Source organism: Primulina huaijiensis, chromosome 10 (assembly GCF_012295235.1).
Source record: "Primulina huaijiensis isolate GDHJ02 chromosome 10, ASM1229523v2, whole genome shotgun sequence".
In the NCBI taxonomy this organism is placed as follows: domain Eukaryota; kingdom Viridiplantae; phylum Streptophyta; class Magnoliopsida; order Lamiales; family Gesneriaceae; genus Primulina; species Primulina huaijiensis.
In genome coordinates this window covers 15,056,562-15,073,052 of record NC_133315.1, presented here as the reverse complement: position 1 = coordinate 15,073,052, position 16,491 = coordinate 15,056,562, and the positions used below count along the sequence as shown (strand labels likewise).

Genomic DNA, 16,491 nt, shown 5'->3' with positions numbered 1-16,491 from the left:
GAAATATTTTTCGAGAGTGCGATTGGATGTAATGGGCCCACATTTAAGTTTATTGGATTTAAAACCCTTTTAAAACTTTCAAATTGCAAATTGTGGCGCATTATCAATTTATTAACTATATAATTAGGCTCTTAAACATCATTTGCCCTAAACCTAATCCCATATCAGCCGACACCCACCTCTTTCAGACTCCCACCCCTTGGTTTCAACACCCAGCAGCTGGAAGCATTCGGTGTTTGGCTTGTTTTTGCAAGAAATCTTCACCCGGGTCTCCATTTGCTTCATTTTTGGTTCTTCCTCTCATTAAGGCATGCTAAGTACTTTCGTTTCTGCATCATTTACGCTGTATATTTGTTGATGTCTGTTTATTTGTTGATGGAATTCTAGATCCGGTGCATATCATGGAAATCCCTCGGTTTTTGGCTTAAATACATGCATCTTTTGTTCTCTTCTCATGTTTTTTTCTGAGTTTATGCAAGGAAGGCTGCTGTGTTGTGCGTTGAGGGACTGCCATCACCATAAAATAGAGGGAATGTAAGCTGGATACTAGGCTATGTCGAATCAAGAAGGAATTGAGCGCGTTCCTTGAAGCATAGGCTCGTTGGTGAGGAGATTTGGCTGATCTGCTTGAACCAGAGGCACAAGGGCCAATCCAAGGCATGGACCAGACCTTGATGGGTCTGAGCCACGGCCTAAGAAGGCTCGAACACTGCTGGAACAAGCCCCGTAGGCGATCGAGTGTGGGTTAATGAGAATCGGTCGCGGTAGTGTTCCTTCGGGTTCTAGCGCTCGTTTCTGTTGTGTAGGCTGCATGGGGCTGGTTGTGTGGGTCTGGTAGGTCCCTTAGGGTCTGGTCTTGGTCCCTAGTAGGTTGGTTCGGGGCTGGTTGGAGTGGCTAGCAAGTTAGGACCGAGTTGAGCAAATGGGTTTGGTAGGAATAGGTGCTGGAATTTCAGCAGCGTGCAGCGGAGTGTCAGGAGGCTTGGGTGGGTCGAATTTTGAGAGTTTTAGGGCCACCTTGGTGTTATTAAGTGGTGTTTAAGGTTGGGAAAAATTGGTTGAGTTTTCGGTCGGTTCGAGTTAAAACCGGTACTAAGGTCCAAGTTTTAAAACAAATCGGTTAAGTTATGAAATGAGCTCGGGTTTACGTCTAAGAATGATTTTATGTATGTTTTGGGACATTTTTAAGAGTTTGGTAAGCTTTGGATTAAAATAATGAGTTTTGAATTTATTCGGGATTTAGTCACTGCACGAAACGTTAATTAAAGAATTAATTGAAACGCCTAGATTTAAGCTTAATAAAATTATGAAAAATTATATTTAAACTCAAATAATTATTAAAAGTCTAAGTTTTTAATTTGGGAATTTTATGCTAAGGTTTGGTTTAATTCGAGATTTAAAGCGCATTAATATGTTATATTTAAAGATTAATTAAAAGTCATCGATTTAAGCCAAATAAAAATATGAAAAAATTCATGTAGGGTTAAATAGTTATTTGGGACATGTTAGATTCAATGGAATTAAGAAAATGTAAAAAATATGAAATTTTACGTCTAGGGGCGAAATGATAATTTTTGGGTTCCACGGGCAAAATGGTCATTTTGCACCCGAGGTGAGATTTTGATCATGACAGCGCCCTGAGCACAAATTCATGATATTTTAAATGTTCATGCACCATGTTTATGATTTTTACGCAATTATGATAAATACGGTGCATGAATGGTTTACAGGAAAAGTTACGCATATGAACGTTTTTATTAAGTGATGAAAATGATATTATTTTTGAAGGATGTGAATTGGTTGTGACTTACTATGTATATGTATATGATGACATGAGATATGATGAGCTGAGGCCCCGGCTCAGTGGGCGGGTAATGCTGTCGCTGATGTCGCTCGCCGCCGGGTACCACGGTTTTATAGATGGATCCATCGATAGAGCTGATATGAAAGTCACAACTAGTGAACTGAATTCAATTAAAAGAAAATGTTTAAGTTTATGATGACACGATGAGCTGTTTTGACACGTATATGATGATATGAGATGACATGGTTTGACACGACATGATTGTACACGACACGTTTATGTTCATGTTTTTAAGTTCATGAAAGATATGTTGAGTATGATATTTTTCACTGCCATGTGCATGTATATGTATTTGTTATTCATGGTACAGGTGTGAGGCGTCTTTACACTCACTAGGTGTGTGTGATGCAGGTGAGCTTCATGATGAGGAGATTGGAGGTACCGAACTCTGAATAGGCAGGCTTGGTGCGGCGACACGACCCGAGGACCACATATTTTTCGCATTACGATTTATGAAATTGAAATGAGATGAATGTTTTTATACGAAGATGATTTTAAGATTTTTATTCGTTTATGTTTACGTACGATTTTGGACGAGTTTGGTTATTTTAAACTGCGCTATTTTTATGGTCAAATAAATATGATTATTTTAAATATAAATTTATAAATGCGAGCTTTTTTTTAAAAAAATATTCCGCACTTTTAAAACGGTAGACGTTACACTAAAGTTTGATGTAGGTCAAAAATATTGCTTATAAAGGAGTTTATAAGATAATTTTATATGATAGAAGATGTGAAAGTTAGCTAAACAACAAATTAAGTGAGCAGAGTTGAACTGTCTTTTTGGTGAAAGAGTTCACAAAACCGAAAGCTACCAAAAATAGATAAGTGAAAATTTTCATTATATGAATAAGATTTGTACCCTCGGTACATCTGCACTGTTTGATCATTGATCGTGGTTATAATGAGTTCACAATCATTTATTTAGTAAATTTAAAATATACTAATTAAAAAAAATGTTAGTAATGATGGCTACTTAATGTACATGATTCTCATAGAAGATTCTGGAGAGGTCTAGAATTGATTAATTAATTAACAATTAATTAATAAATTAAATAATGATTATTTAATTTTACATTTATGTCTTTACATATATATCTGTGTGTGTGTGAATGTATTAAAATAAATAATAATATGGAGATATGTATAATCAAAAGTTGACTTTGCATGATATATATTACATAAAAAATTTTAATTAATGAAAATAAAATAATCTTAATTAGAGTGAGATTCTTCATGTGAAGATAAATCAAATTTTATTTATATTTCATTAATGGTTATATGAAAAGAGACTATTTTGCACCAAAAATATCGGCTTCCTCCTCTCTTCCTTCAAGAAAAATTTCGGCTACTTCAATTTTTCACAAAGAAAATTTTGGCCACTTTCATAGTCACATCGCAGCTTGATTTCTGAAATTCTGGCGATCTAATCTTGACATAAATTTTGTTTAGATCTATAGTGCGATCTACACGAGGAATCCAATATCTGATCGTGGAATTTATTTGACGATCGAAGCTGGAGGAAGATCCGTCGTATGGATTTATAAGAAGGACCAACTCCGCTAATCTCATACTGATTTGGTGTCCAGCGTTAAATACGCAAAGATAAAAATATCTAAACACCCTATGAATGTATTAAATAATGCGCCCAATGAATGTTTTGAATGTCAAAACTAAAAATTTTGAACTTCGGTGCGAAAAAACGACACTCTAACATGACGTGCGAGAAAACGGTACTGCAACATTGTGTTCATCATATAGTTTGAAGCAAAGTATCACGAGAATGTTTTGGATTTCCACAATGAGAACAACTTTCTCCTTCTGCAAGTTCTTTTCCTTTAGAAGAAAAATTAGATTTTCCACCATTTTGAGAAAAAGAACCCAGATTTTGCTATTTTGAGTGAAGGGGTCCGTTGAGAATTTGGTCTTAAACCTTTAGAAGCCTTATATAACTGCAGCAGGTGTCGCCTCTATTTCTGATAGCATCACTGTATGTCTAATGTCTTCTCATCGAACATGACCATAAACAAGCTGGAGGTTCCATTGAGAAATGCATTATATTTTTGTATATCATTTGTACACTCCATGGGATTTGGGCGACGGAAATCAGTCTCCCTCTACAAGCAGCTTGGAGATTGTTGTAGTCAGATTCAGTGGAAACCTCCAGCTTGTTTCAATCGTGTCACCCGTCTCTTTAAACTGTAAACATGCGACACGTAAATAAGTCGTGGGGATTGACTCCCATACTTGGTTGGCAGTGGGAAAGCGATAATATTACCGATCAATGATGAATCCATATAATTAATTAGCCATATCCCTTGACAATGATAGCATTCTTTGTTCTCCATCTTCTGAAATTTGGATCAATTGGTTCAGGTAGTGGGAGATTGTTGGTCCCACTTGCGGTAATTTGAGATAATAAAACCCGAAAATAAAGAATAAACTGGATACCGAGATTTACGTGGAAAACCCCTAAAAATTATTAGGGTAAAAACCACGGGCAAGATGAAAAGAATTTCCACTATAATATTTTGTAAAATCTGATCCTCCATAACATAATGCAGCATTCGAGGTACCCTTAATGTATCTAAGAATCCTCTTAACAGTGCCCCAATGCTCTCGTCCAGGATTCGTCATATATCGACTAACTGCTCCCACTGCTTGAGCAATGTCCGGTCTTGTACATATCATGACGAACATCAAACATCCCACTGCTGATGCATATGGTACTCGAGACATCTCAATCCTTTCTGCTTCACTGCTAGGACACATCTCTGAGGATAACTTGAAGTTAACAGGAAGAGGGGTAGATATTAGCTTGCTGTCTTGCATGTTGAAGCGTTGCAAGATTTTCTTCAAATAATTTTTCTGGGAAAGCCAAATCTTTCTGTTACTTCTGTCTCGGAGAAGTTGCATCCCTAGAATCTTGTTTGCTGTCCCAAGTCCTTCATATCAAATTCCCCAGCCAACTGTGCCTTCAATCCTTGGACATGATCTTTGTTGGGGCCTGCTACCAACATGTTGTCCACATACAACAGTAAAATGATATAATCATCACCAGACCTCTTGAAATATGTACAAGGGTCTGCACTCAGTCTGTTGTATCCAATGATCATGATATAGAAATCAAATCTCTTGTACCAACACCTCGGCGCCTGTTTGAGACCATACATAGATTTGTTCAACCTGTAAACCAAGTTCTCTTTGCCTTTTTTCGCAAAACCTTCTGGCTGGAGCATATAAATTTCTTCTTCAAGATCTCCATGAAAAAACGCTGTTTTCACATCTAGCTGTTCTAGATGTAGGTCAAACACCGCACACAATGCCAGCACCACTCTGACTGTTGTAAGCCGAACCACAGGAGAAAATATCTCATTGAAGTCAATGCCTTCTTTCTGAGCATACCCTTTTACCACCACTCTAGCACGATACCGCTCCCCTTGGTTATTGCCATCACGCTTGATCTTATCGACTCATCTGTTTCCAATGGCTTTCCTTCCTCGTGGTAGTGTAACAAGATCTCAAGTTTTATTTCTGTCTATTGCCTCCAACTCTTCTTGCATTGCTATCATCCATAAGGATACATCCGAGCTTTGAGTAGCCTCGTGGAAACTCGATGGCTCACCATCATCCGATAATAGACAATATGCAATGTTGCTTTCAATGACATAATCTGAAAGCCAACCTGGTGGTCTTCTGTCTCGAGTTGACTGCCTTACATTGGAAACTTCAGACTCAACATGTTCTTGTTCTTCGTGCTCTGATACTGCTTCACAAGAAACTTGACCTTCGTCCATCTTATTTTCCACTTGAAATATAGTAGTTTCTGAATTCGGTGTGCCTTTGTCTCCCTTCACTTTATCTTCCTCGAAGATNAGAAGCTCTCATTCAGAATTTACACCTCATTTATACATCAAATTTTCGAAATTTATCCCATTAATTTCGAAATTCTCTCCGAAAATTCTGCACGAGTCAGCAAAATTATGTCANCCAAAATGACTTGTCTAGACCCGCAGTCCTCAACATAGCTCTTGTTCTGTCTAACAAAGTCATGTTCATCCACTCCGTCACTCCATTCTGTTGAGGTGTGTAAGCCGTCGTGAATTGTCTTTTAATGCCCTCATGTTGACAATATGCATCAAACTCATCACTGGTATATTCTCCTCCATTTTCAATCCTCAGACACTTGATTTTCTTCTCAGAATCAAGTTCANGATCTCCACCGTTCATAATTTATTTGATATAATTTTGGACGTACTTNTACACCCAACATCTCCTAGAGAAATCATCAATGAACGAGACAAAATATCTCGCTCCTCCTAGGGATACAACCGGTGCTTGCCAAACATCCGAATGAATCAGCTCCAATATGCAGGTGATCCTGATAAGAGAATGTTCCTTTGTTTTGTGAGAGTAAGAGTGCCTTGCACATCGCAAGGAATCCAGCTTTTCATTCCAGGACTAAACACATTGGAGTTTAATTTCACTTTGTGCAAGAAGTAGTAGAAGAAGGAAGCGTGGATATGCAGAAGATCCATACAAAGAATAACATAGCTGATTTTCTGACCAAGCCAGTGAACACTGATAAGTTTGAGTGGTGTAGGTCCTCAAGTGGTCTAGCAGAAACGTAAGCAGCAGGGAATGACAAGATTGAAAGGATGTGTGGAGATATGTTTGATTCTCAATCAAATCTCCAAGTGGGAGAAATGTCGGTAAAATGGTCAACAAAGTTTGGCTGGGAAAGGTCAACAAAGTTTGGCTGAAGAAGGTTGGCAGAAGTTGGTTTGAGGAAGGTAGGTAGAAGCACCTATTTCTTGCGTGAGGGAGCTCTATAAATAGAGCTCCCCTCCCCTCATTTTATACAATTCACTCACTGTGTTTCCAAAAAGAAGACACACTCTCTTAATACAGGAGAACAAATACCTCACAAATGTTATAGAACTAATAGGAGAGAAGAGAGACAACTCAAGATGTTGCTTGAGAATGGGATGTATAAAATAAGGGGAGAGGAGCTCTATTTATAGAGTTCCCTCACGCAAGAAATAGGTGCACTTCTACCTACCTTCCTCAAACCAACTTCTGCCAACCTTCCTCAGCCAAACTTTGTTTACCTTTCCCAGCCAAACTTTGTTGACCATTTTACCGACAGAGATCACCTTTGATATATCCCAACTTGTTTCTGCAACTTGGGATCATAAATCGTAATTTTTGTTTCATCAAGTTTGATTCCAATCTGTGTAGCACGCAGGAGTATCATATGTTGTTGGGGAATACTGGTTAGGTTTTGTGCCAAGATCTCATTCATCCAAGGACAACCAAAGTGGAGTGATTATCAATTACCATGCTGTTGACGTTCCCCATTATCCTTTGATGTATCCATCTCTATGGAGATTTAAAGGTTCTTGCATCTTGATATGAATACGTAAAGGTCCAGCAAAGAAATAAAGAGAATCACATCTCTGATACCATGAAGAAAAAAAGGCTCGGACAAAGAATTTTCATTAAAAGAATTTTCATTCTATTTCTCTTCATTATTTACGCAAAAATGTGCACTCTAATTATACACGATGAACCTAACTATAGATGGACAAATTGAAAAACTTTCGGCTAGATTGACATGACTAATTTTATGAAGAAAGATATTNAACACTGTGAGGATTCCCTGAAAATGGGTGGAATTCCAACATATGGCCCTTAACAGTGGGATAGAACTGTTTTACGGCCTCGCCCCCTTAGAGGATTAAAACTTAGGGACTGACGTCAGTAAACCATGAAAGGTGAAAAATTGCAGTGTTAAAAATTATGAAAAGCATGCTGTAAATATATGTTATTTTCGAAAATATGAAATTTTTATGTGGTGTTCGATATTTCCCCCATTTACTGAGTATTCCCAAAATACTCACCCCTTACAACCTTTCCCAGATAAATCCGAAGAGCAGGTAGAAGAAGAAGAATCGGAACAATTTTTGGGATGGTGATTAGTAGACATNGCAGCAGGGAATGACAAGATTGAAAGGATGTGTGGAGATATGTTTGATTCTCAATCAAATCTCCAAGTGGGAGAAATGTCGGTAAAATGGTCAACAAAGTTTGGCTGGGAAAGGTCAACAAAGTTTGGCTGAAGAAGGTTGGCAGAAGTTGGTTTGAGGAAGGTAGGTAGAAGCACCTATTTCTTGCGTGAGGGAGCTCTATAAATAGAGCTCCCCTCCCCTCATTTTATACAATTCACTCACTGTGTTTCCAAAAAGAAGACACACTCTCTTAATACAGGAGAACAAATACCTCACAAATGTTATAGAACTAATAGGAGAGAAGAGAGACAACTCAAGATGTTGCTTGAGAATGGGATGTATAAAATAAGGGGAGAGGAGCTCTATTTATAGAGTTCCCTCACGCAAGAAATAGGTGCACTTCTACCTACCTTCCTCAAACCAACTTCTGCCAACCTTCCTCAGCCAAACTTTGTTTACCTTTCCCAGCCAAACTTTGTTGACCATTTTACCGACAGAGATCACCTTTGATATATCCCAACTTGTTTCTGCAACTTGGGATCATAAATCGTAATTTTTGTTTCATCAAGTTTGATTCCAATCTGTGTAGCACGCAGGAGTATCATATGTTGTTGGGGAATACTGGTTAGGTTTTGTGCCAAGATCTCATTCATCCAAGGACAACCAAAGTGGAGTGATTATCAATTACCATGCTGTTGACGTTCCCCATTATCCTTTGATGTATCCATCTCTATGGAGATTTAAAGGTTCTTGCATCTTGATATGAATACGTAAAGGTCCAGCAAAGAAATAAAGAGAATCACATCTCTGATACCATGAAGAAAAAAAGGCTCGGACAAAGAATTTTCATTAAAAGAATTTTCATTCTATTTCTCTTCATTATTTACGCAAAAATGTGCACTCTAATTATACACGATGAACCTAACTATAGATGGACAAATTGAAAAACTTTCGGCTAGATTGACATGACTAATTTTATGAAGAAAGATATTTACTACATACTAACAAAGTTACAACTCATCTTAACATTTCTATCTCTATACCTACGTCTGTCCTACATAAAACATGATACCTTCATAATATATTAAGCCGTGAAATATGAGAGCAATATTTTTTGGTGCTGTGACATCAGCTTTAAAAATGCGATAAACCATTGACATTGTATTTTTACCAACAAAATAATTAAAATACTAACAAAAATCTTATATTGTATCATAAATTGATAATTTCTTTCTTTTTATTAAAAATAACATTTAAAAAAATAGTAGGTCTCTTGTGAAACGGTTTCACGAATCTTTATCTATAAGACGGGTCAACCCTACCGATATTCACGATAAAAAATAATATTTTTAGCATAAAAAGTAATATTTTTTCATGAATGACCCAAATAAGATATCAGTCTCACAAAATACGATCCATGAAATCGTTTCATACAAGTTTTTGCTTAAAAAAAATCCAAGAGTAAATTATTAGGTCCAAGGAGAAATAAGAAAGAAAACACTTTCTCAAAAAAAAAAAAAAAAGACATGCAATGGAAGGCAGCCACGTCGATTAGACAACCGCAGGGAGCCCGCAAATCTCAGTCGCACAAAATAAAGAAAAAAACACTCGTACCCACGCTCTGTTTGCCCCCAAACACTCCCTTCTACATCGCCGGAATATTCCACCAATTCGACTCTAATTGCCTTGCCGGAGGGGACTCCGACACTGAATCCAGTAGCTTATGAGCTCTTTTTAGCTTTTGTAACCACCTCCGGTGGTAATTCTTTTTGCAGTTATTTGCTGTAAAGATTTGAACTTGGGGCGCTCAGAGAGAAGGGAAAGAGTAAGATGTATGTGGTTCCTCCTCCGAAGAGATCCGATCCGTTATCCGGATCTACCAATGAGTTGAATTCCAAGCTGGTTTATCAGACCTGGAAAGGCAGCAATGTAAGTCTTTCTTTTTGTCTACTTTTTTTCTTAGCTTCTTGGAGTGTGGAGTTTGTGTTTGCTGAAATTGGGAATACTCGGGGTTCTTTTTTCTTTTTTCGCGAGTGATTTGCGATCATTATTATAAATTATGTCGACTGGAACATCAGGTTGTACTGCTTGTATCTGGCGATTCCATCTTCTAAGGTTTTTCTATTGGAAATGGTGTAATAGTTGATAAAGTCTGAATGCATAGAGTCTGGATGCTTGTTTCGATCTATATTTTCTTACTTTTATTTGGGGTAACCTGTTTCTTTACTGTCTGGCATTCACCGGGTTTTTCATACCTAAGAAAGTTTTTATCTTGTTCAATGTACGTGGGTTTTTTCTGAAGCAATCATACTAGCCCGTGGAATGTGTGAATGGGATGAGGAAAGGAGTGTAAATTTTTGCTTTAAATTCACATGTGCATTTGCGGAAGGGCTGAGCCAAAATATGAGTTTTTCAGTCCGCCCCTGCGCATGTGTAAAAATACTTCAATCTGCTGTTTACATCTCTGAGTTGTTCAACATCGAATGCTAGTATGTCCATTTGAAATTGTTAATCTAATCTGATTCCTTTTGAGATTTTAGTCATGCGTTTCCTGACCTTAATTAGAATTAATTTTTAGGGGTTGGGAACTTGGGATGTGGTTAAATTTTGTGTCTCTCCAGTTAATGGAAGTTAGATGTTAGTAATGGTTTTTCTAATATATTGTACTACTTTGTAGGTATGAGAAGTTAGATGTTATGCTGAACTTTGATTTTGGTTTTCACATTTTGAGGCTCTTTCTGGATATTATGTTATGTTTATGATTGTTAGCTTTCTTTTCTTGTTGCAGAAATTTTGTCTTCAAGGAAGGTTTATTTTTGGACCAGATGTAAGATCATTGGCGCTCACAATATTACTGATTGTGGTTCCTGTGGCTGTATTTTGTGTTTTTGTTGCTAGAAAGCTAATGAATGATTTTTCTGATCATTGGGGAGTATCAATAATGGTTATTGCCGCCGGCTTCACATTTTATGTATGTCTCTCTCTCTGTCTCTCTCTCCACACACATGCACCCACACAACCTCACGCACGCACGATTTCTGGTTTGAAGTGAGTATTTGGAGCTATTTTCTTGGAAAAACAGTCACCTTGGATGTGATGGTTTTGCATTTTCTAAGTGTTGAGATAATGGTCATTTTTAGGTCAAGGTTTTGAAGGTAAATGACCATTCTGGATGGAGCCGTTGACCAATTTCCTTAAATTTCAAAAACTTCCAGTAGGCTTTTGCATTGTTTGGTGATTCTTGTATATGCAATCTCCGGTGACAATATTTCATTGTTTTTGCGTATCAACTCCAAGGAAATTCTATTTAGTCGGGCTTTTGAACGTTGTCGTTGAATGGTTCTGTAAGATTAGACCTTTAGCTCTATTAATCAAAGACATGGATTGAGGTGCTGATTGTTTTAGCTAAACGTAAAGATTGACTTAGAGGCTGTGGATAATTTATTAATCATCTTCATATTATTTATTGTTGATGGGTCGGTTTTGATGTCTTGTTGCTGAAGAGAAGACACTCGTGATCAAAATTTATTATGTAGTCTTTGTTTGTGCCATATTTGATCTTAACCTTTTCTCCGTTTATGCATCCCTGAAGTGTGTGGCCTGATGTAGTTCTGTATTTGAACTCAAATATAGTTAATCTCCTATGGAAGATCGGTATGGTTCTTTTTAAGTATGTTGATCATTCAATGGATTTAATGGCATCTTTTGAAGCAATATCTTGATTATTACTTTTTCAGTCAGATTCTCAACTGCTTCCTTGGTTCATATGGCAGGATTTAATTCTTCTACTGCTTACTTCTGGAAGAGATCCAGGTATTATTCCTCGAAATGCACACCCACCAGAACCTGAAGGCTATGATGGGAGCGTAGAAGGGGCTCAAACACCGCAGCTACGCTTGCCTCGTGTTAAGGAAGTTGAAGTTAACGGTGTTACGGTGAAGATAAAGTATTGTGACACCTGCATGCTTTATAGACCTCCCCGTTGCTCTCACTGTTCAATATGTAATAATTGTGTTGAGAGGTTTGATCATCACTGTCCTTGGGTTGGTCAATGCATTGGACTGGTAAGAGTCACTTTTTCTGGGACACATTCTTTTGCGTATGCAAAGGGATACCAGTACGTGAATTGTCTATTGGAAAGGACTAGAATTTTCTGAAATCATCCAGCCAATGTTTTGTGACCTTAAGAGTTAAGATGTTGACAAAAATTGAAAAAGAATTGATAGCAAGTAAAAAGTGATGGAAAATTTCTTTCTGCAGTTCATATGTTTGAAATATTTCTTTAATTGTGAAGTGTGCATCGTGTTTGACAATGATGGACAGAAACAAAACTTTAAATTCCTGTGAAATATAGAAGTCATTATTAGCATGATCTTTTGGCTTAAAAATTCTTTACCGCCATGTTATGACCCAGAGAGCAGGCTAATACATTACATCATAATAATGATGTGGTACCCCTTTCATACCTTTTAGAGTATGGTTAAAATATTCCTTTGATTTGAAATTTAGTTCCTTGTAGTTTAATAATTTGAAGGAAAATACATGTAAAATTGAAAGAGGTCTTTTCTAAAAAAAATTCATATGATATAAATATCTCGTCTTACCATGTAAGTTTAGTCAGGTTACTTGCATTCGTAGATTGCTGCATTAGAAAGATGTCAGCTTCAATTTGTCCATTTATGCTTCTCATTTGCCTTGCCAGAATACCAACATCAAGTTTTTATGAATTGAACATTTTCTCCATCAAGATTTACCATTTTGAAGCTTCTTTCTTCATAGCCTTTTGGTATTCTTAGCTCCCTGAAAATTCATGTTACATTGATTGGTAGTACTCTTTGCTTTGTGTTGGTAGTCGAAGAAGGTTTCGTGCTATCTAGATATTTTACATATTGTTCTCTTTCTCGGTGAAATCAACTTCTACAATGACACCAACTTAGGTAATTGACTCTCTTTGCATTGTTCAAAAGCATGTCTGACCTGCTTATATCATGATTTTTTTTCGCAGAGAAACTATCGGTTCTTCTTCGTGTTTGTCTTCTCGACAACTCTACTCTGTATATATGTTTTCAGTTTCTGCTGGATTTATATTATAAACATCATGGATGCTGAGGGGATATCTATCTGGAGAGCGATGATCAAGACTCCTGCTTCCATTGTTTTGATTCTCTACACTTTTATATCAGTTTGGTTTGTGGGTGGGCTTACTGCATTCCATCTTTATCTGATCAGTACAAATCTGGTAAGAATTTCTCTTGGTAAGCTACTATCTGAAATTTTATGAGGGTCTTTGTGTTTTGTCGTTTTTAACCTGTTGTCCATGGTTAAAACTAAATGCTTTCTTTGCTGTTGTAGACAACATATGAGAATTTTAGATATCGATATGATCGGCGTGCCAATCCCTACAACAAAGGATTGGTGCAGAACTTTAAAGAGATATTTTGTGGTCCCACGCCTCCATCAAAGAATGATTTTAGGAAAAAAGTTCCACAAGAACATGCTTTACCATCTCGATCTGTGGGTGGTGGTTTTGTTAGTCCAAACATGGGGAAAGGTGCTGAGGACATTGAGATGGGAAGGAAAGCAGTTTGGGGAGATGTAGGCTCTGTTTTAGATCATCACGACTGTCAATTGAGTGATAGTGACGGCCTAAACACAAAGGACGTGGGACATGGTGAAATGTCCCCAGAGATCACCAGGAATACAGTAGACGAGCGTGATCGTGTGGGAATACATCCCAGGCGTTCGAGTTGGGGTAGGAAAAGTGGAAACTGGGAAATGTCGCCTGAAGTTTTTGCTATGGCATCTAGAATGGGTGAACCCAACCAAATTGGTGGAAGCAGTAGCAGTAACACCACGCAAACCTGAGTTTTTGAGCATCATCAGAATGTGGGAGAACTAATTTGCTGGTTTTTCGTTCACTACTATGTTATGAAAGGACTCACTAGTTTTTTGTATTATATGGAACGTTGTTTTGATGTGTGTTTTTTAAGGTGTTGCTTTGGCTATTTGCTTGTGTCTTATCTCTAATTCCGTATTGTTGAATCCCTTAGCAAATCTACTTGTAGTCTAGTACTACCACCACTACTCTCTTTCTCATACTGTCGATTACTTCTAGAAATTCCGTTTCCATCTGAACTTAAAATGGTGTGACTTACAGTCTGGTGGAAGAGAACGAACTTATGAGTTTTTCCTTTGTATTAGTCGGCCGTTGCAGACGTTGAGTTTTTGTATAACTCTTGTGTTTATTGTCCTGTTTGTAAACTCTTAGTGTTTTTTGGACAATAGTTTGCAGGATAATTGATTTTGTTCAAGGAGCATGATAATCTATTTGGTTTTAAAAGTGTGTTTGGTTTGGTATAGAATGAGTTACTGTTATAAATTATAATATAATAATACAATCTAATATAGATGTATCAAAATCTGGATCCTCAACCTGTAAATGATTATTTAACGATGTTAACTTCAATGGTGGGTGTTGTACATTTTCAAATCAATTCATTATTAATTTGTAGTATATTGGAGATTGGATATCTATAATTTGGGCACACAAATCATTTTTAAATGCAATTTCAAACCATTTCAAGTATTTTAATATGAAATACTAAAATTTGCAGAAAGTTTGAAAAGCAGAGGTTTTAATTTTTAAAAAGGCAAAAGCTGCAATTTTGGTTGTTTATGTTTGTCACTCTGTGATTCTGCTTCTGGTCAATATTTACTCTTAGACAAGTATCTTTTTTTACAAATTTTAGTAAATTTTTCACAACGTATTATGCACATTGGTGTGGAAAATGACTGAATTTGAAGGGAGAAAAACATAGTTGATCAAAATTGAAATTTAATAACATAGATTATAGATCAAAATTGAAATTTTCCAGACGAAAGAGCAAAGATCATTTATTTTTGGATTATTTTTTCCTAATGTTTTTATCCAGAGAGAAACTTGAAATTAGGGGTATGTTGTATTTCCATTAAATTCAGACGGAATTACTATAGTTTTTAACTGTGACTTTAAAAGAAAATCTAAATGTGGTTTTGAACATTCAGCGGGTTACACAATAAAGAAAGAGCGGCCACAATATAGAAACAAAAAAACAAGTTATTAATAATTTTTATTTTTAATTACGTAAATCTCATATTAAGTTTATTAGTTTACATTTAAAAAAAACTCAAATAAATTTAAAAATTACATATACCATATCAATATTACATTTATTCACATAAATTTTAAAAATTGCATACATATCATCTAACGTTTTTATGTATCTTACAACAGTTCCTCTATATTCAATGAAATAATTGTGAGATCTACATATAACATAAAGCTTTGGTGATTGGAAAAATAAACAATATCGAGTTGTTTTAGGATCTATTTATTCTCTTTTATGTAAAACAGATATTTCAGAACATTGGACAAACTCAATCATTTCAAGTCGTTTAGGAGTCCAAACTGTTATGTCAAGAAGTAAAATCGTTGTATTTATTGAACTTCAGCTGTAAAGATCATCTAACAAAACTGACCGGTCTGAAAATCCAATGTAGTGCAAAGATTCAAATCGTCTTATTCCAACCGCATTACTAATGGACAGTTTTGAACATTTATAGAAGGATACTGCAAATCAAGCCATTCAGATGAATGTTGCAAATGGAAAGATCACGTGTCCCCTACCAACCTCCGAAGTGACAGAAAATTACCTATTTGGTCTATGGCCTATCAACTTTTCAAATAACATGGACTTAAAGTTGCAAAAGGAAGAGGAACATTAAAGAGAATTTAATGATACGTACGATGATTGAAAAGAACTTGTCCATATTGTCGACAAAGTAGTACATATGATCGTTTAAAATAAAATATGACCTTTGGGGTTTTTCAACTATAAATATGCAGAACATTCAAATTGAAGAACACCAACCAAAACACATGCTTACTAGATCAATTCAGATCTTCAAAGATCAACCTGTGCTATCTCAGCTAAGTCAAGTAGTTAAAAAGATGATTGTTGGGTTATTGTTATTTGTTGTGTTGTCTGGCGAATTAATGGTTCTTAAATATCCAGGCCTTGTAAAATGATCACTAAAGTTTCAATTTAGATAGTATGATGATAAGTTCTAATAGAAGCTGTAACACCCTTCTTCTATACTTGACAAGATTAATATACCTATATTAATAATCAAAATAAGGTTTGAATAATATACATATATTATGAAGTAATTCAAACAAGGTGTATCAATTTGACGGTTTATAAAAATTTTGGCATTATGTCCCTACATTTTGTAATAGCAAAAAACTCAAGCAACAACATCTATACATACGTATAAGCATTTTTTCGTATACAAACATACACTGTATCGTTATACATATAGTCATGAACGTCGTGAAACTTGTTTCAAACCCTGACATAAAATCCATTATAATACATATGTGGAAGCTATACAATAAGACGTCCAGGTTCTTGTCGAGGTAAGGCACATCACAAGTATCCATTGGCGAACCGGCATCCTATGCATCTTCGTTACCTGATCCTGTAATAAACGAGTTAGTTGAATTTATAAAACTCAATAAGTTGGCACTTATATGTATCAATATGTATTGAAGGATTATACATATCAAGTCGTGAT

General features: G+C 36.2%; 1 protein-coding gene across 1 annotated transcript; it reads left to right on the top strand.

Moving 5' to 3' along the window:
• Positions 1 to 9,449: 9,449 nt before the first annotated feature.
• LOC140986385 (probable protein S-acyltransferase 7) lies at positions 9,450 to 13,959 on the top strand. The gene is made up of 5 exons (XM_073454606.1): positions 9,450 to 9,804; positions 10,664 to 10,846; positions 11,649 to 11,939; positions 12,881 to 13,114; positions 13,228 to 13,959. The coding sequence occupies exons 1-5, from the start codon at positions 9,706 to 9,708 to the stop codon at positions 13,738 to 13,740; spliced, it is 1,320 nt and encodes a 439-aa protein (XP_073310707.1). The 5' UTR covers positions 9,450 to 9,705; the 3' UTR covers positions 13,741 to 13,959.
• The last annotated feature ends 2,532 nt before the right edge of the window (positions 13,960 to 16,491 follow it).